The sequence below is a fragment of the Haplochromis burtoni genome, unplaced genomic scaffold (genome assembly GCF_018398535.1).
Source record: "Haplochromis burtoni strain Fernald_Lab_line unplaced genomic scaffold, NCSU_Asbu1 Contig_62, whole genome shotgun sequence".
In the NCBI taxonomy this organism is placed as follows: Eukaryota; Metazoa; Chordata; class Actinopteri; order Cichliformes; family Cichlidae; genus Haplochromis; species Haplochromis burtoni.
Genome location: NW_024582423.1, coordinates 942919 through 962403, shown reverse-complemented (window position 1 = coordinate 962403; position 19485 = coordinate 942919). Strand labels below are relative to the sequence as shown.

General features: G+C 40.9%; 1 protein-coding gene across 1 annotated transcript in view; it reads left to right on the top strand.

The window, feature by feature from the left end:
* Nucleotides 1–19485, top strand: part of LOC102302321 (AP2-associated protein kinase 1) — a gene marked incomplete at its 3' end in the record, with an annotated part of 25223 nt that extends 5738 nt beyond the window's left edge. Inside the window, 18 exon segments of the mRNA XM_005922679.3 lie at nt 581–689; nt 1205–1347; nt 1510–1631; nt 1735–1816; nt 1905–2037; nt 2150–2253; nt 2558–2637; nt 2734–2897; nt 3497–3663; nt 6229–6450; nt 7523–7710; nt 7998–8191; nt 8282–8350; nt 10856–10960; nt 11163–11264; nt 12393–12551; nt 12935–13024; nt 17078–19485. Of these exon segments, the coding sequence (XP_005922741.1) occupies nt 581–689; nt 1205–1347; nt 1510–1631; nt 1735–1816; nt 1905–2037; nt 2150–2253; nt 2558–2637; nt 2734–2897; nt 3497–3663; nt 6229–6450; nt 7523–7710; nt 7998–8191; nt 8282–8350; nt 10856–10960; nt 11163–11264; nt 12393–12551; nt 12935–13024; nt 17078–17931 (3087 nt within the window).

Genomic DNA, 19485 nt, shown 5'->3' with positions numbered 1-19485 from the left:
GTTGTTTTAAACTTGAGTATGAACTTATACAAAATGCAGCAAGATATTTAAAAAACAGTTTTGTTGATTAAAAAACACACTATATCGGATTCATATCGGTATCGGCAGATATCCAAATTTATGATATCGGTATCGGTATCGGACATAAAAAAGTGGTATCGTGCCATCTCTAATATGAACAACCCAGAATGCCCGAATTTAAAAAAAAAAAAAGTTATGCAAAAACACTATTTGACTTGTGTCAAGTGGTGATAACAAAGCAGCACTCAGGATTGTAATTAGTTCCATTTTAGAACATGAAGTTCTGTTTAAAATGTTGCCTTGTAAGCTCAGTTGCATGTCCGTTTCCTAACTGTAAGTGAAACAAACCAGTTCCTGTAGCCACTCCCTGGTGACATGCTTATCAGATGATTTTATCATCATTACTTTAAGTCCTTTGGCAGTTAAAATTAAACTGAGAATTTACAAATATTGATGTATTTTTTGATCTATCAAATAAAGTTTTTTAGGACTGCATGATATTTGAAAATTGCCTCTCTTGTTGTTCATCATTCCTGTTTCTCTCTGTTTGTTTACACAGAGGGACCTGGTGGGTAACAAAAACATAGTCTGCTTCCTGGACTCCAGCATAACTGCAGTCGGAGCTGGTGATGTGTGGGAAGTCCTGATCTTAATGGACTTCTGTCGAGGTAAATCGCCCAACCCCCTCCCCATGCCTTTCTATCTCTGAATTCAAAGCTCCATTACCCTCGGCTCTTACAGCATCCTTTCTTTTCTTTTCTTCCAAAGGCAAATGTTCAGCTGATAGCTGTCGTGGTCAATAGAACTTGTGTTTTACTCGGTGCTTAACTTAGCTGTGTCATTTGTAGAAAGATAAAATGTTAACATGCCTGTGCAGTTGTGAGCATCGTTAGGGTTTTTAAATTGTGTAGTGTCGAAAATGTATTAATTTTGTTATGCTATAAACAGTAATGTTAATGTGTTAAAGCAATACATTCATGATGCCCTCTTTACTTTTTTCTCTTATGTAAAAGCTGACCGCTTTGAAGTGTCATGTGAATGATAAAGATTAATGTATGTTTTTGTCATTTATTTTAGATCAGAGTAAACTTATATTTGAGCCTTAAATATTACCTAGAAACTTTAAATAATAACATAAAAAAAAGGAATTTGTATTTTTATTGACTAATTTTTTTTCATTTAGGTGGCCAGGTGGTGAACCTAATGAACCAGCGGCTACAGACGGGCTTCACTGAAGCTGAGGTGTTACAGATCTTTTGTGACACGTGCGAGGCAGTCGCTCGTCTACATCAGTGCAAGACTCCAATCATCCATCGAGATCTCAAGGCAAGCCTAATACATTTTCTGTATGCGAATACTACTGACAGCACAGATCTAGCTAATGAATTATCACACTAGTAATTTGGAATATTTTTTGTTTGTTTGTTTTTTGCGTTTGTTTCACTGTACATCACATCTCACAAGTCTTATCTTGTCTTCCACACATAGGTGGAAAATATTCTTCTTCATGACCGGGGACACTATGTGCTCTGTGACTTTGGAAGTGCCACCAACCACTTCCAAAATCCACAGACAGAAGGGGTGGCAGTTTTAGAGGATGAAATCAAAAAGTTAGTTGTTGGGGTTTTTTCCTCTTGATGTACCATCTACCCTTTTTTCTCCCTATATTTCAGAAGCTCATTGGTCTGTTCTCATACATTACTGCTACTGCAGGTATACTACGCTGTCATACCGTGCTCCAGAGATGGTCAACCTCTATGGGGGAAATGTCATCACAACAAAAGCAGACATTTGGGTGAGGCTAACTTAAAAATATTATCTAACTACTATGACGTCATACAGAGTATATGTTTTTATATGTGTTCATTTCCTTGTCTGCACAGGCCTTGGGTTGTCTTCTCTATAAGCTGTGCTACTTCACCCTTCCATTCGGCGAGAGCCAAGTGGCTATCTGTGATGGCAGTTTCACCATCCCAGACAACTCCCGCTACTCACATGAAATGCACTGTCTTATTAGTAAGTACTCTATTTGCTTAGATCATGCGACCGTTCTGCTTTCTGAATATGTGTAGTCTAGGTGCAGTTAAATTTAAATGCAAATTAACTCAGAATATTTTTTGTGTCTCAGGATACATGCTGGAACCTGATCCTGAAAAGAGGCCAGACATTTACCAAGTATCCTACTTTGCCTTTAAACTGGCTCGACGAGAGTGTCCCGTCCCAAATCTACATGTGAGTCATCACGGCGAGAGCAATAGTGGGAGTATTAGATGAAAATATGTGTGTGCTCAGCAGTTACTTAGATTTTCTTTTTGTTACTACATGTCTTTGATTTTACATCTCGTGTGCTGGAGTTTGAGTTTCCTAGCTAGCTAGAAACGGCTATCTAGGACACAGTGATATTAATGACAGTACAGATTTTGTCACTAGGCTCTTAGTAATAACAAAGCACAAAACAATTATACATTTATGGAAAATACTAATCAAAAATGTGAAAAGATTTGATCATTTTTGATAAATCTTTTCTCCTCTGCAGAATTCTCCTATTCCTGCAAAACTTCCTGAGCCTATCAAAGCGAGTGAAGCAGTGGCCAAAAAGAGTCAAAACAAAGCCAGGTGAGTGAGAAGCAAAGCGTGTGTGTTATTTTTATTAATATTATTGTCATAAGAAACTTTGCGTTACTCTGCAGAGTTTTCTTCTTCTTCCATCAGGCTCACAGACCCAGTTCCTACAATGGAAACCTCAATTGCCCCTCGACAGCGGCCCAAAGCTGGCCAGGCTCAGCCCCAGCCCATATCAGGCATTCTTCCCATCCAGCCAGCACTCACCCCACGCAAGAGGCCTGGTGTGGCTACTGGGGCACCCCAGGCTATAGGTACAAGGAGCTGTTTAAACTATGATTCTCTCTATATGTCAGGGTTAAAACCATTGTGATCAAAGCCTGGATTTATGATGACTGTTACCCTGGTAATAACACTACTTATGTTGAATTACTTTTGGTTCATGAATCCCTCGAGAATTTCACTATAATTCACTATATATTTATATGCTGTGTTCCTATTGGTTTAGTCTGCTCTTTAAAGGCTTTTAGTTTTTATTTAAAGTCCCTTCTGGTCAACTTGCAGAGACAGAATAGATGGTGGCATGATTCACCCTCACATTTCTTTATGTGTTGTTCAAAGTCATTCTTTTGATTGGTATCGGTCCAATTAGTTTTTGCCCCTCAGCCATAAAAAGGCTGATGGGGTGTTGTGTCACCCCACTGTGGGGGCGGGCGGCGTATATACCCAAGTTTGTGAATCCAATAACTCGAGAGTGAGGTGATTTAAGATTTTCTCACTCACTTGCACAACAATGTTTGTGTGGATGATAGCTGGTTTATGTAAGAATCTGCACAAAAAGAAGCTGTGTCGTATTTGATGATCAAGAATACTTTTATAATTTTCTCATATATCGTATTAACTTCCCTTACAGGTGTCGGTATCAGTGTCCCTCCTCCAGCTTCAGCTGCTGTCCAACCTGCTCAACAGGCTCCGTCTGCTAACATGCAGCCGCAGGCTACATCTCAGCATCAGCAGCTGCTTATGAAGCAGCAGCAGCAGCAAGGCTCTGCCTTCTTAAGCCCACAGAGCACTCAGCAGGTAGGAAGACTGTTAGAGCAAGAATGGAAATGGTGATTAGCTGCAATGTGTGCTGTTTCATGGATGACATTGAATAATGCTGTGCACGCGTGGTGAGACATTTTAATGCCTTTGTTTTCAAAGAATCAACAGCATCAGGGATTTTTCATAAAATGCATATTCACTGTGCAAGCAATAACAAGAAGAGTGTGATACCACGCAAAGGGTTTGGGCTTGATAATGAGACACACTTGAAAATACAAACTTCAGGTGTGGGCTGTCTGTGTTTTGCACGATGAACTATTTTGATTTCTGTGGATTTTAGTGATATTGTTTTTTGGCTGAGCTGCCCTGTTTGTTGTTCAAAATCAGTTTTAAGAGCTCTGTTTAGTTTCAGTGAAGCTTAAATTCAACATGATTATGTTCATCACTGGTGTGTGTGTGTGTGTTTCAAGCCAAAGCTACACATTTACACTGCTCCCAGTCTTAAGGTGGTAATCTCAAAGGTTTCAGGCCTGGTTTGATTTGGTTTCTTACCAATTAGATTGTGTTCATGGTGCGAGAGGGGTGTTTATGCGTACAGTCACATACTTCCTATAGGTTTGTCCTATACAAATACTTTATAAATATAATCTAATGCCTCATCCTGTAGATGAACTCCACTTCTAGTTTCTTACACTGCAGCTGGCAATGGTGGTCCTTGTTCTGCTCTCTAGGATTTGTGAACTTGTCGTAGTGCAACATGAAACACTTCTCCACCTGCTCCACATTCAGGCTTTTATGTTGCAATGGATCTCCAGAGCTGGAGGAGGACTGTTGTCACAATCTGTAGTCCTGTAATATGTAGAAATCTGTAATATATAGAAGCTGGCATCAGTCAAGATCCGATCTTGAGAAGGAGCTGAATGATATTAAGGAATCCTGTAATAGTGTGTCTTATGTTACAGATAGGAAGAACCAGGGCCAACAGCAACTGTACTTCCCAAATAAAACACTTATGGATGCCGTCTTTTCCCCAGATGAATAAAGAAATAACAATGAGAAAATAAAGAATTAGTTGACAGGCAGTAAGTGTAATTTTCATTCATTCTGTGAGATATTGTGATTTGATTCTCATGCTGCACATAGCATGAGACTGCTAGCACCACACCTCAGTGAAAGGGTTGGAGGAAGTTACCTGGCTGAGAGGCAGGAAATGTGCTGTTTGCAGCTCTTTATTTAACCTGCTTACTGTAGCTTCCTTTTCCATTCATTCTTGTAAGATTTTAACTAGATCTGCTGTCAACAAATTTTCAGTGTTATGACAATGTCTCTACTTTTGCCTAACTAGATCACCATAGTAACTGATGCTGAACACACAACCTATTCCTGCGCAGGTTCTCTTCAGAGTTTTGGTTTAATTTTGGTCTGAATTTTGGTAAAACTTCAAGTTTCGAAACCCTAATGTGCAGTTGGAAATAAACAGCATTTATACAGGGTGTGTCAAAAAGAATAGTCTGATTTTAAAGTGGTTTTATTCCCCATTCTCCAGTAACAGTGGAAATGCCTATTATTAGAAATAGGAGATTCGTGAGTGTCACGTGGTTGCTGGTCTGTAGCATAACAGCAGCAGTGGCAAGTTTGAGTATTATGGAGACATGTGTGTCTGGAGGGGGACACATTGAGAACTTGTTAACATTGTCTTGTTTGTAAAACTTAATATTCAGCCATGTACTTTAAAAATTTACCACAAGCTTCTATGTCCATTATTTCAATTACTGTCACTTTAAAATGATAGCTTTTTGAAATAAGATGATTCTTTTTGATACACCTCACTTTATTTTAGTGCTCGGAGAGCTTGCGATTGATGATTTTCTGCCATCACTGCTCGCTTGTCTTATTTGCAGCAATAGGAGGTGTATTTTAAATTCTTTTTCTAGATCTCTACTACCTGTTCCTCTGATAATGTTTCTGATCAGAGTAGGTGGAGCTAAGTCATTTGTTTTGTGTGGAGGAAGTATCAAATGACATGTCAGCTGCCCTCTTGGCACCTGAAGCAAGCCTAGGTTAACAAAGAAAGTTAATAACCACTACCATCATACCTGTTGTCTCAGACTGGATTGTTAGGTTTCATCAAGCCAGCTAACAGGAAAAGAAAATCTTGGCTATGCTGAACTTTCTTTCTTAGTACACGCCTGTTGACGTGTTTCGTTGACACGTTCTTGAGGAATGATAGTGTGAACTGCTAAGCTTACAGACAAACTCGTTGCATTTGTACTGCAAAATTACATATTTACTTATTAGGAATCATTCCTCAGAAAACTGTTAAATTCCCATTCTGTTACCTCATTTATCAATAAATGTCAATTTAACAGACATTTGTTCAAATAAACCCTTTGAGATTCCCACTTTATTATGAGCTGCAACAAATATTTCCATATTTTTATAGATTTGTTGTAGGTTTTCTTCCGTGCGTTCATGTTGTTTGCTGGTGAAGCAGAACAGAAAAAATTAATCTTGTTTAGTTTTGCAATACATAACAGAAAATATTTCAGTTGGGCCACAGTTTACCTTGCTCACGGTCAGCTGTGTGGTGTTCCTGTGTAGCATCACCTGGTACAGAACCTCTACCACCACCAACTTCAGCAACAACAAACATCATCACAAGCATCCAGTCTGCTGCAATATAAACCTGTTCCTCAAGTTGTTACCCTGCAGCATCAACACCAACAGCAGCAGCATTTAGTCCTTGAAACTGCAGCTGCCCATCTCACACCCATCCCCGAGTCCGCAGTTGTTGGTCCTGCAGCTCGTGGTCCAGAGTTTGTGGTAACGTCCTACTCCTGCTGCTGTCTGCTACTCTTTGGGTCGGGGCTGATTATTGGCTCGTCTCTAACGAATCACATCCAGACTTTTGCTCACTTTTTCCTCTTCTCGGTGGCAAAATATTCGAAAAATCTCATTCCATTTTTACTGAATGTATAATGTATAGAATTTTCATGAGTTTCTGTCAGACTGTTTCATGTTTTCCTCTCCTGTAAATGTTTCCTGTTTTCATAGAGTTGTAGTTTGGAGCAATCTTCAATCTCTTTGATCAATTTTCTTTTCCAGTTGCTCTTACTTGTTCTAATGTTTGTATCTGGTTCATTTATTTATTTATTTATTTATTTAATAATACTGAACTGTGCAAAAGTCTTCAGTTTTTTCTTTATGTTTTGCTTCCAAGCAGCCAGACTTGCATGTAATTTTTAAGTGGTCCTGAGCAATAGTTCTCCAGGCTTTATGAAGGACTTTTAAAGTTTTTCTTTGGACATTGGCCTTTTTCACTCATTTTTAGTCCAGTACTTGTATCTGACCATTTCAGAGGAATACTGACCTTTGAATTGTTCAAACATAGAAAAGGCAGCTAACTCAATAGATGAACCAGTGTTGTATCTACACTTAAGACAGCTTGGCTTTTATGAGCAGAACCAATTTTAAATTGTATCTTTAGGCACTTTGTTACAGTAGCCTATTGCAAAAACATACCATTTGTTTTTGAGCTGACTCTTTGAAAAATGAAGAGCTTTAATTGTCCTTCAAGAAACTGGAGAAATACTTCTAAAGACCAGAAATTACAAGAAAGCTTATCTAGCAGAGTTCAGGCTGTGTTGAAGAATAAAGGTGGTCATACCAAATATTGACTTTCAAGCTGTTTAGAATTGTACAAACTCTGTTTCTGCTTCTATATAATTTTTTTCCGTGTATGTTTGCACGTGTTTCTATAGACCACAGGAACTTCTACTATTTTTCTAGAAAAATATAAAGAAAAGACTCTAGACTTTTGAACAGTACCATAGAGAAAAGGTTTTAGTTACTAACACATTTTCACCCCTCTGCATCATTTTTTTTCTCATTGCAGACGACTGGCAGAGGGATCCACAAAGTTGGCTCCCTGACACCCCCCTCCTCGCCAAAGACGGCCACCAAGAGTGGCCACAGACGTATCCTTAGTGATGTCACCCACAGTGCCGTGTTTGGGGTCCCCGTTAGCAAGTCGACCCAGCTACTTCAGGCAGCCGCAGCTGAAGCCAGCCTCAACAAGTCCAAGTGAGCAGAATGAACTCCCCTCAGTGATCTGAGGATGAACTGTTCTTTCATGACACTGAGTGAAGATCGACGTGCAATAGACAGTCCATTCATATCACAGCACCCAGAAAGAGGACAAATAACTCTTTTAGATCCCCGAGAATATCTCACTTCAGTCTTTAAATAACTGTTCATTCTCTCTCCTTACTACCGCATACATCAGGAGGCCAGTGTGCATTGACTTAACAGCCTTTGTGTAGTTTCACTGTGTGCTCCTACTGTCTTTTATATTTATCTTTGTACTGCAGATCAGCAAGCACTACTCCTTCTGGGTCCCCCTGCTCGTCCCAACAGAGTGTATACCATCCAGGTGACGGGGACGCCTCCTCAGCACTCACTGTCCCCCACACTCAGCCCGCCTGGAATCCTTTTGGCGACGATAACTTCTCTAAGCTAACAGCAGAGGAGCTTCTTAACAAAGACTTTGCAAAGCTAGCTGAGAGTAAGTTCAGTTTGTTCACACACAGCATTAGTGAATCATTCCATGATCTAAAACCTGTTTGTTTTTTCTCCTCCTTTGGCTTGTGCACAGCTGCTGCAGCTGGAGAGAAAGCTGCGGGATCCAATGAAAATCTCATTCCCAGCCTCAATGCCTTTCCAGGTAAGTCTTTGTTTAGCTTTTCTCAGTATGCCTCTGACAGCTTTGTAAAGGATGCTTCTGAACCAGCTGGATTTGTCTCAGTGATTGAGTATATGCGTATAATGTTAATCTATCATAAGGATTTGTCTGTGGGCTTGTGTACTTCTATTAAAAGAAAACAGTTTATAACCATCAGAAATCACAGCGCAGCCATCATCTTAATCTTATTTGCATGGTGATTGTTTTTTTTTTTTATTGTTACATCTATATGCATCCATTGTAGGAAAAGCGTCCGCAATTAATATTGAAATATTCAAGTATTAGCTGTTGATACTACTAAAGCCAGTGTCCAGGACAGCCCTAGAGGCTTGCGCTTGTTGTAAGCAGGCAAATAGTCAAGTCAGAGTATCAGCTTTAAACTGCAGATCTTCAACTGATGATTCCAAGCACTGACTTTGAGTAAGCATCCCTATTTTCTTGCATATTATTAGAAAATTTCTGTTGTGTAGGTTATAGCTGCTCTATATGTTGCTGTCTCAATTTTTAGAGTCCACTGTGCAGTATTGATCTATAGCCATCACCAAGTGTAGCGTCAGCACTATTGTCTCTCAGACCCTTTTAACTGCCTCTCACTCTATAATATTGTGGTCACACCAGGACGCACAACGAGCCATCCCTTTGATTCTCCTGGACTCTTAGCAAATATACCTCATGAGTGACTTTGTATTTGCTCAGGTAGTTTCTTGGCTTTCACACCATCCACAGGTTAGCTTCCAAGTGCCAGTTTTTGTGGTTTGGATTAGTACACAGTTCTACCTTGTTGACTTAGCGAGCAGCCTCACAGTGGCTTCTTGTCAGCGTTCATGAATAGACAGTGTTGCTACAGCTAGATCGCATCTCATTTGCAGGTCTGTGCTTTCTCCTTCTCTGTTGCCTGGTAACGCGAAGGACAAATTCTCCTTTGTTAATTGGATTGCTTTACTACTAGTGGAGCCTGCTTACCAGTGCTGCTAGGAACAAGAGAAAGCTAAGCACACTCTCCTGTTGAAATGACGGTCCAGCTTTTTATTTTTTCTCTGTTTAGTCTTGAGTGCTTCTGGAAGTGTATGCTTCATGCCTCTTTACCTTTTTTTTTCTTGTTTACATACTGTTTAAGGCCTGAACTGAGAGGATAAAAACGTTATGTAATAAGGGTGTGGGTAATCTTCTCTGTCCAGCCTAAGCTATCTCTCTGACTCTTTGGATCCCTTACTGAGATAGAATGCACACAAGCAAACACACTCTGACTTCTGCTAAAGAAGCACAACATCCCATCTGAGATAACGTGAAAACAGCCTTGTGGCAAGAGTGCAACAGCATGTAAAACATACTGTATGTAGCATTTTAAAACTGCATATTTTCACTGTTCCCTGTGAAAATCAAACGTTTGACATTTAGGATTTGCGAAAAGCTTTTCACCAGCGTTGGCGTCTTTCCTATAGCGAAGGGGTCAGAAGGTCACATCTGCTGTGCCATTTTCTGAGCCAACACATTCCTTGTCCTAGATGCCCCCCCCCAACCCTTTCTTTGCCCCATAGCAGTTTCCTGTGAGTATAAGGCTGCAGTGAAAAATTAGTAACTGCATGAAATACACTTATACTATAATAAATAGAAATACACTTCATGCATGCAGCACACTTAGTACTTAGTAAAATCTGATCTTATTTGTTTTGGTAGCGACAACTTAACAACATCATGGGTTTTGTTTTGTTTTTTTGTGCACTGCTCCAAAAATGAGCTGAAAATGTTGTGGAAAATAAAAAGAAAGGTCTTCATTGGTTGCTTTAACTTGAAGTTTTTGAAGGTGTGAAAGAGCATGAGAAATGTTTTCTGCATTAAAGATCTGCTGCCATAATTTAACTTTTTTTGGCAACTGAATGCTATTGAGGAAGGAACTATAACCCAGGGATGTCAAACTCATTTCACGTTGTGTGCCACGTACAGCTCACTTTGACCAAATAAATAAGAAATGTTTAAAATCTGCAATCAATTAGTAAAATTTATTTCTTTTGTATAGTATGACTAGTCATGACTCAGATCTCTATCTGTAGGAAAAGCTGCAAAACTCATTAAAACACATTTAAAAGTCAAAACATTTATGCTGTTCCTTATATCTTCCAGAGGCAGTTGATTGGAGTCTTTGCTTGGCTTTTTTTGGCCCCAGGGCCTTATGTTTGACAACCCTGATATAAACTAACAAATGATTCATTAATTTTATTATATTGATGTGAAAGTACCTCAAAATTTACATGATATCCTTAATTTTTTTTCTTACTGTCTGCTGGATGAATCTTGCTTCTAAAAATGCTGACCATGAAGGCAGATGGATGCATTTGTCCTTGTTGATTTTTGCCATCATGCACCATCGCAAAGTGTAGTTTCTCTGCTTCTTTGTCATTTCTATGGAAAATCCTCTCTCATTGCCTTTTTCTCTGTTGCCATCTGTCCCTTTCTCTTCTCCCTCTTCTTTCTCTGGCTCACTCACAGAGAAGCTGATTGAGGGACAGAAGTCCCCTGATACTTCTCTTCTGCTCCCTGACCTCTTAACCCTGACTGACTCCTTCAATACTGCTGCAGAGAGCACCACAAATGGTACCAGCTATGTTCTTGTCCCATGCGTTGCCCCCAAAAATTCCTTATTTGCTCTGCATGTGTCTTCCTTCCCTTTCTTTTCTCTAACATCCTTACAAAGTCAGGCATATCATCTGGGAAAGGAACAAAGAAGATGTTCTTCTTTCTTTTCTGTACTACTAATAACGTCTTTGTATTACTGTTTTACGTTGTGTTTATGTAGTAAAGGCAGAGGTGTGTGTGGACTCACTGATTCCTGGTTTGGAGGCTCCCCAGCCCCAGAGACATTTGGGCCAGCCAGAGCTCATTCCTGCCAGTGTGCCAGGTTAGCATCCTGGACCTCAGAATAGCACTTTTTCCGATCACTGTTTTACCCAAGGTTAACTAAGTTCAGGTTCTGCGACAATCCTAAGATGTAGTTTTATTGATTTATATTAACTCAAACATTTGCTGGTGTTCCAGGTAGGGTTGTTCGTGTCACAAAATAAACTGTTTACGGCAATATTTTTCATCGTTTTGATGGTCCTTGTAGTGGCTATATTAATTTCTTAAAGTTCTCTCTTTCTCTTATATTTTATATAACCACACTAAAGACGGACAAGCGCCTGCTTGTGGTTAGCAACAACGACGGTAACAGCATCGCGTGTCCGCTTGTTTATGTTCCACATAAACCTTTCACAATAAAGCTCAAGATCCTGTTGAGACTTTTCAAAATAAACTGAATCACGTGAAAGAGCAGATTATTTACGGATGAGAATTTAAAAAAGAGCCGCCAGGTGCTAAAAAATAAACCTTAGCATCAAACGTTAGAACCGGCTTTTCTCTGCAGCACGCCGTGTAATAAATACTCACAAAGAAAACGGCGGCTGTTACAACTTATGTCTAAAAATGTGTAGTTTCATGCATCGGTTAAAACACTCGACTCCAGCTACATGACGCGCAGCTGGAAACACTTCCCGCAAGACGAGCTGCCCGAGATTCACAGATTTTACAGAAAATGTTACATTTTTGTGATTTATATCGTTATCAGGACGATAGAATTTTTATATCAGGATATGAGATTTTGGTCATATCGCACAGCCTTAGTTCCAGATCACAATCATTTTGGTCTATAACTAGAACAGTTGCTTTAGGATGGTTCAGTTATATGGACCATAACCTGCTTAAGCTTTAGGGTGTTAAGTGGTCTATTCAGTGAGATCTGCTTGCATTTTTCTGTGACCCACTTTGCCACGTTTATCTTGAAAAGTGCTATAGAAATAAAAATTGTGCTCAATCATTGAAAAAGAGACGCCTCTTTTTATTGTTTGTTATTAAATGAAGCTAACATAGCTTTTAAACTCTTTATGCTTGCACATATAAGCTGTTATAGTAATACAATGCATCTTTTTCTGCTCCTTGCACTAACAGTCTTACTTTCTCATACCCTTTCTTTCTCTGGCCGCTGTCTCAGATTCTCTCACTGGGGAGGATTCTCTGCTGGGTTGTGATCTGTTATCTCATACCTGTCATGGAAACCCATCTGTTTCTGTTCTCCCTTCTTCTTGCTCCTCTGCTCCTCCTGGCGCTGGATCCTGCCTGGAGGAGCTGCCAGCTGGTCAGACTGCTTCTGGTAAGACCTTTTATTTTCCGCGTGCGTGTGTGGGGGGGGCGGGGTTTCGGGGTTTCAGTGTTTGTGGCAACACAATTGCAGACCCCTGATCAACCACACAATAGAAAGGCCTGTTGAAACAGTAAAAAGCAAAAGTGGAAATTGAATTGGACACTAAATGACAGCCTCGCCAGACCCTTGACTCATTTGTAGAAGATGCTAAAAGCCATGTAAAACTGAATGGCTTTTAAAAACTTTGACTGCCCTGGCTGCTTCCGTTTATAATCTACTCGCATCCTCCTTTCTTTTCTTCTCCTTCTTTTTTTATTTCCTGCTCTTTTCGTTGGCCGAGTTAACCTCTTCCCGCTTCCATCGTTACTTCACTTCCTCTTCCTTCACCACAGACTCTGCTTTCCTCATGTCGTGTGGGGAGAAGGGCAATGACGACGAGTTTGATCCTATTCCAGTGCTCATCTCCAAAAACTCAAATCAAGGTAAGGCTAACCTAATTCTGAGATGAGCACTCACACCTGCTGAAACCCAGACTGTGAGCCACAAAGATGAATGAGCTAGCCCCCCCTCCCAGTTTAGTCACCATTAGCTTGTTCCTGGGATTTCTGATGTGAGAAGTCTTGTATGGGTGGCTTTTTTCTTATCTCATCGAGCTCTCACATTAGTCATCTTTTAACTCCCAGTGCTTCGCCATCTTGCAGGTGTTTTGGCTCTTTTTAGTTTATCTTGAAAGTCTCCCCATGTTAGTATGGCTTTCCCTAACTCCCCCCTCCCCCTGTAATGATGCAGCTGTATAAAAGTTATCCCAGCTCACTCTCTGCTTGTTTCTCTTTCTACCCCCTATTCATGCATCTCTCTCCCCTCATCCTGGTCATCCTCACACTCTTTAATTTCTTCATGCAATCCCTGTTAAAATGACTTATTCTTTTGCTTGTCTTTCACACTCTCCCTCGGCTCCTCCATGCCCATCTCTGTCTCTATCTCTCTTTCTTTCTGGCACGTTCCAGGTGGTCACTCGCGCACCAACAGTGGCAGTTCAGAGTCCAGCATCCCCAACTTGGCTCGCTCCCTTCTGCTGGTGGATCAGCTCATCGACCTCTAGAGGGGGTGGGAGAGGTCGAAGGGGCAGTGTGCAATCCTAACAAAGGGATATGGGGAGGGTTGGGGGGGTAGAGATGGGCACGCAGAGACACTTAATGTAGCACCTTATGAACCAAGAGGAGCCAGTATTCTCTTTATGTGCCTCCTTGGCCTCAACTCCATCTCTAGTTGCCTGATAGCTGGTTTCATATGTCTCTGCTAGCCGCTGACATTCCCACACTGGTAAAAATCTTTTCATTAATGCCTGAGCATATCGTCCGCTTCTGTCTTGGCTACACCATGGTCTTCCTCATGCTTTCTTCTTACTCCCATTAACATCCTTCACAGAGTGCACGGCCATGGTCGACCATCATCGTATGCACATGTTAAGCATGGTTATATGTGTCAGGGGTCTGACTAAAGACTGTAGAGTGCTGTAGATAATTTGATGCACTTTCCTATGAGAGCTTTGAACTACTGACCAAACAAAGATGCAACCTGGAGCTGCGCTTCTGTTCGGATTGAACCAGTTTACATATAAAAGAAGAAGTGTCAGTTTTGGATAGGTTTTAAAGATTTCTCACACTGTTGGAGTGCGCATAGTCATGGAAAGTCAGATCTGTTCAAGCCATCATGTGCCATGATTCCTTTATAGATCTATTTGTCTAAACCAGCTATTCCCAAAGTCAAGAGTGCTGCAGCCCACTTAAAAACCAGAAAATCCCACGGGCCCCACCCAGTGTTAAATCTTCACTCTAATCAAAACACGAGAGGGTGGTGTGTTTTTTCTTGACATTTCTATTTAAAAAAGCATAAACAGCACAGGCTGTTTGCTATAAATTGCTAACGCTGCCCAATCACATGCAAAGTGTCATGGCCACCTGCCACTGGGACTCAGACTTCAAAACAAGAGCGTAAATTTAGATCAGAGTGATGAAAAACTTCACAAACTCACCACCTCCGATCACCAGTGTTAATTCACTTTTATATAAATAAATACATTTAAATATGTACATACTTGTACATACTTGAGCGTAATTTCTGTTATTACTGCAGGCACCTGTAGTACCTTTGTGGCCCACACTTTGGGAATCACTGGTGTAAACCGACCAAGTGGCTTCACAGGCTTGAGCATACCTGTATACTGTCCCCTCTTTCTGGATGTTAAGCAGCGTGTCTGGCGTATTCTAATGCTACACCTGTAAATCTGTCAGTTGTAATCATTTCCTGAAACTGCTGAGGTCAGTGTGAATACAGCTGGTGAGTTCGGCTCCATTGCCACAGCACAGCTTCCCACCATTGTCAGCATTATCTACAACACCACTAATGCCAGCTCATTCTCATACCTGTGACCCATCGTTGAGGTAAGCACAGCAGAAGTAAAAGGGAATGAAGGTATTTGACCTGTTCCGATGCCAAAGCTAAACAAGACTCTATTATCATGCTGTTTTTCCTCTGTGTTGGTCCGCTCTCAGGGTCAGTATAAATGAGCAGATTTTTAGCAGAATACCACCGTCACAGAGAGGGAAGTGTGACGTAAATGTCATTATTTTGTGTAGGTATTATGTTAATGAAGGAACTTTACATGAAAATATCCTTCCTCCCTCTCCCACTGACATCCTCTCAATCTTCTCTGGCCAATCCTTTGTTACCATATACCATAAAGTCAGTTGTGACAGTCTGTCCAGATGAAAGAGAAATGTAAATATACATAAAGTAACACTTTTCTTTTTTTTTTTGCACTTGTCAGCATTGGTAAAGGTAGATTTTAGTGTGTAACATTTTATCATGTTATGATTAAAAGTGACTATTATTGATAGTGCTTTAGAAAGAATGTATTAACTGAGGACCATTATAAAATATGTAAAAATTGTATAAGGATGTATAGATAAAACATATTTGTGTATGAGGCTTTATTTAAGAGTGCAAAACTGTCGACTCTGTCCTTCTGTCTTCTCTCTTAGTTCTTGTCAAACATTTATCTAGTGCTCACGGTTTAGTCACCAAACAAACATGAGACTAAGTGCTTTTGAATCGCTTGACTGGATAGTATGTGTTGCTCTCCATTGCAGCTGTTAGGTTATACACTAGTACTGGTACATGTAAGTTACTGTATATGCCTGAATAGATTTTATTTAACAGAGCTAATGACGGAACTAACTTCCTGATAACACTGGGATACCTTTCACCTCTGTCTCCTATAGTTCATTAAATAATCATAAGAAAGGCTTGTGTGTCAGCTGTGAGTTGTATTACATCTGATCTTAACCACTTTAAATGTCTACATCCCATTTTCTTTCCATTTAATATTGCGGTTCATATTTTTGCAGTCCACTATAATTCTGCATCCTGCAGCACTCTGCCACTGGTTGCAGACTTTTACGTGTGTTGCTGTGCTCTTTGGGTTGAAATGCACACAGACTATCTATAATCATCAAAGTGTTAATGAAGTATCACTGATGGAGCTCATCAGACTCGTCGTTCCCTTGGCGTTCTCTTAGCCATAAAAGGCTAATGGGGTATTGTCATGAATCCTATTCATATCACCCGGTGTAATGTTCATAAATAGAGTGGTTGTTGTGATCAGACCAGTTTTCAGAAACCTAAAAACTTTATTCCTCCTCACACTTTTTCTAATTTGCCTTCCTAAATTGTGTGTCTGTTAATCAGGTAATATCTCAAGTTGACTGTACAGACTATGAGCTGTATTGTGAGAGATGAGAAGCTGTTTTTCTACACACTTAAGTGAGCTGTCACACTGTGGGATATTTTTGTCAGCTCCAAACTGTGTCATATTCACACTTAAGTCATACGGAAAGGGCGTGGACGGTTTAAAACACAAGTGAGGAGGCAAAGCTCGCCCAAGAAGTAAAACAAAACAAGAGCCGAAAGAGCTGGTCTTTTCCTTTAATTGCTTCAACTAACCTTTCCCCCTGAGCTGCACGTTAACAACTGCTGTCAACACTGCTGAGGTAAGACTGATCTGTCTTCTGTGCAGTCTGTCTGTCGCTAACTATTTTTCACTTTTGCTGTGAAGGCTCTTTCCCCTTGTTTCCACAGATCTTTCTCATGTTCCCTCCTCCTCAACTGACTCAGTTTTAACCTAAAGCAAAACTGCTGCCACTGTTTTCCTGTAACACCGGGCGTTACTTGTGAAGGTTGAGTTGAGAATCGTGGAAACAAGGTTAATGTGGTGACGTACTAGTAGAACTGGTAGTGTTGTGACTGTGACCTGTTCAGAGTAGAATTGTTGTAGTCTTGTGATGGGTTCTCATTGTTTAGTCATCCTCGAAAATCAGTGACTTACAGATTTTAAAGTCCATCGGTTATGCGAGATGGATCTGGTAGATAAATGGGCAGCTGGACCACAGATGGCAGTTTCTTCTCATTTGTATTCTAACATTTTTGTTTACCTCCAATTTGTTTTCCCCCTCTATCTTTGCTTGCTTGAACAGATCTCCAAGGGGAGAGTAATGGCTACTCTGTGCTTGAGGAGGGACAAGAGACTGAAGCTGTAGGAGCAGATTCTCCACAGAATGAGGGCTGTGTGCACTCCAGCGATGAAGACGAAGAAAAAGAAGCACACAAGGACGAGCAAGAGGACGGTGAAGGCATTGAGAGTCACATAGCCCCCCATGACTGCAGCGGTTCTAGACCTCTGCTGCAGGACTCTGAGGATGAAGAAGACCAAGGGCCTCAGTTAGCTCTCCATCCATCTCTGCACTCCGGCACAGCAGCAGCACAATCAGCTACAACCTTCGATCAACCTGCTCCAAATACCTTTGCCCAGAATCACTTCCAGCATGTACACGAGGCAGCAAAGGAGATGGAGGGCGCTGCAGATATCTTCTCCAAAGCCCCCTTTCTGATTGCGCAAGAAGACACAAGTGACGTATTCGCCAACGCTCCATTTCCACGCGGTCCCCTTGCGGCTCAGCAGCAGCAGCAGCTCGACGTTTTCTCTCAGGCTCCATTCGGAAAAAGAAAGGAGCCCAAAGGAGCACAGGAGAAGACCTCGTACCCCCACGCAGCTGGAGCTCACGCTGTAACCTCTGATCAAGGAGTCTTAGAACAGGTTGCCCAGCAACCTTTCCGTCCTCAAGCTCTGGCCAAATACTCCCGACACTTTGAAGGACCTGTGCCCCAGCAGCCAGCAGCAGCTCACAGAGCGGCGTCTAACGCGAGCAAGCAGGCTGCTGTAGCATCTGTCCCCGCTGGACCTCTGCACTCGTGGACCTCAGACGTGAGCGCTGTAGACCCATTTGTCTCTGCACCCTTTCACCTCAAGGCACCGCAAGAAAAGCCCTGAACGCACACTCACAGGTCAGGGCAGTGGGAATCCGCGCCTACCGAAATATGCAAAGTGTAACAGGCGTAACGCATGCTGTCACCAGCGCTGCAGCGGGACTGCAGGCCTGCATGGATCTCATTCTTAACCAACTCAAATAGTGCAAGGTCATCTTTACTTTGAGTAAACTGACATCAGTCCCACATTCACACTGTTTTGTTTCCCTCTGCCTTTCACGTTTTCCTTCTTGTTCTTATTTACACAATGACTACATTATGGTCAAGCATTTGATTGTTTTCTCGCCTACCTCAGTTTTTGTTTTTGTTTTTTTTCTTTTGATGTGCGTCGGCGCTGAAATATCACACACAGTGAGGGAGGTCATAGACTGTCTGCAGCCGTGGCGGTTAAATTTCCTGGACAGTTTGAACTTCATTGATCTGAAAATGCCTCATTCCTTTATTTTAGTAGTCAGCTTGAATGACGTGACCGTAACTTCGTAGAAGCTTGAAAGACGGGAAGACGCAGCCTAGGAATATTTCATTAAACTAGAAATGTGCAAATGCCTTACAGTTAAACATTTACAGTTACTTTTTGTCTTTTATGCTTCGAAGTTCATAAAGAAGATGCTGGATGTTGATGCAAAGTGTAAATTAAACGTGTGCGTTACGTTTGCGGTCACAATCATGTCATACAAAAACAGTTTGTTCCACATCATGTACGAACTATAAGTAAATGTTAGTCATATAACATTTATTATGGTAATTCTTATGTTGTATAAATGAAGACTATTCCCGTTGTTTGTCCTCACTGTACAATATGACATCTCCAAAGCCTTAACACCCTTGCTGCACCTCAGAACCACATCAGAACATCAGCAGCATTCATCACGTTTGCCTTCGTGCCCTCCTTAAATGAAAATAAAGACACTGCTGCATTCACATATCTTACTGTACTCGTGTTCAGCACCAAATACCTGTGTACAATCATGTACAACTTCCTCTTGCTGTCTGCTGTACACGCACGCACAAGATTGTCATCGAGCACAGGAATGCGTCTTTGTTGTCGACTTCTGTATCCTAACTGTGACACATTTATGAACAACTGAAGTGAAAACTTTTGACTGCAGCTTCAAATTAAATAAATAAATATTACAACTATCTACGGCACTCATGCTTCGCAGTTCCAGTCAGGGTAAATGTAGTGTTGTCCAAGTGAAATCTTATATGGTGTCTGATTGATGACATTCCTGTTGGATTTGTTTCCGTTGCCATTCAGACGTATTTAATTGTCTTTGTTCTTTATAGAATCATAGAAGACCTATTTGGTTCCCAAAAGGGATCCAGCCTTTCTCAACCCAAAGCTTAAATTATGTTTTTCTCCTTTGCAATGTAAAATCTTTTATTTTGAAGTGTTCGGTATTTTGATATAAATGTTTACTTTTCTCACCCCAGTTGTAAACAAGACAATTGCACATAATCACTGACAGAGTGTCACGGTTCTTGAAGAATGTGTTTTGTTTGTAACACAGCTGTAAGTTTGTTTTTGTTTATTTTGTTTGTTTGAGGAGGGGGGGGG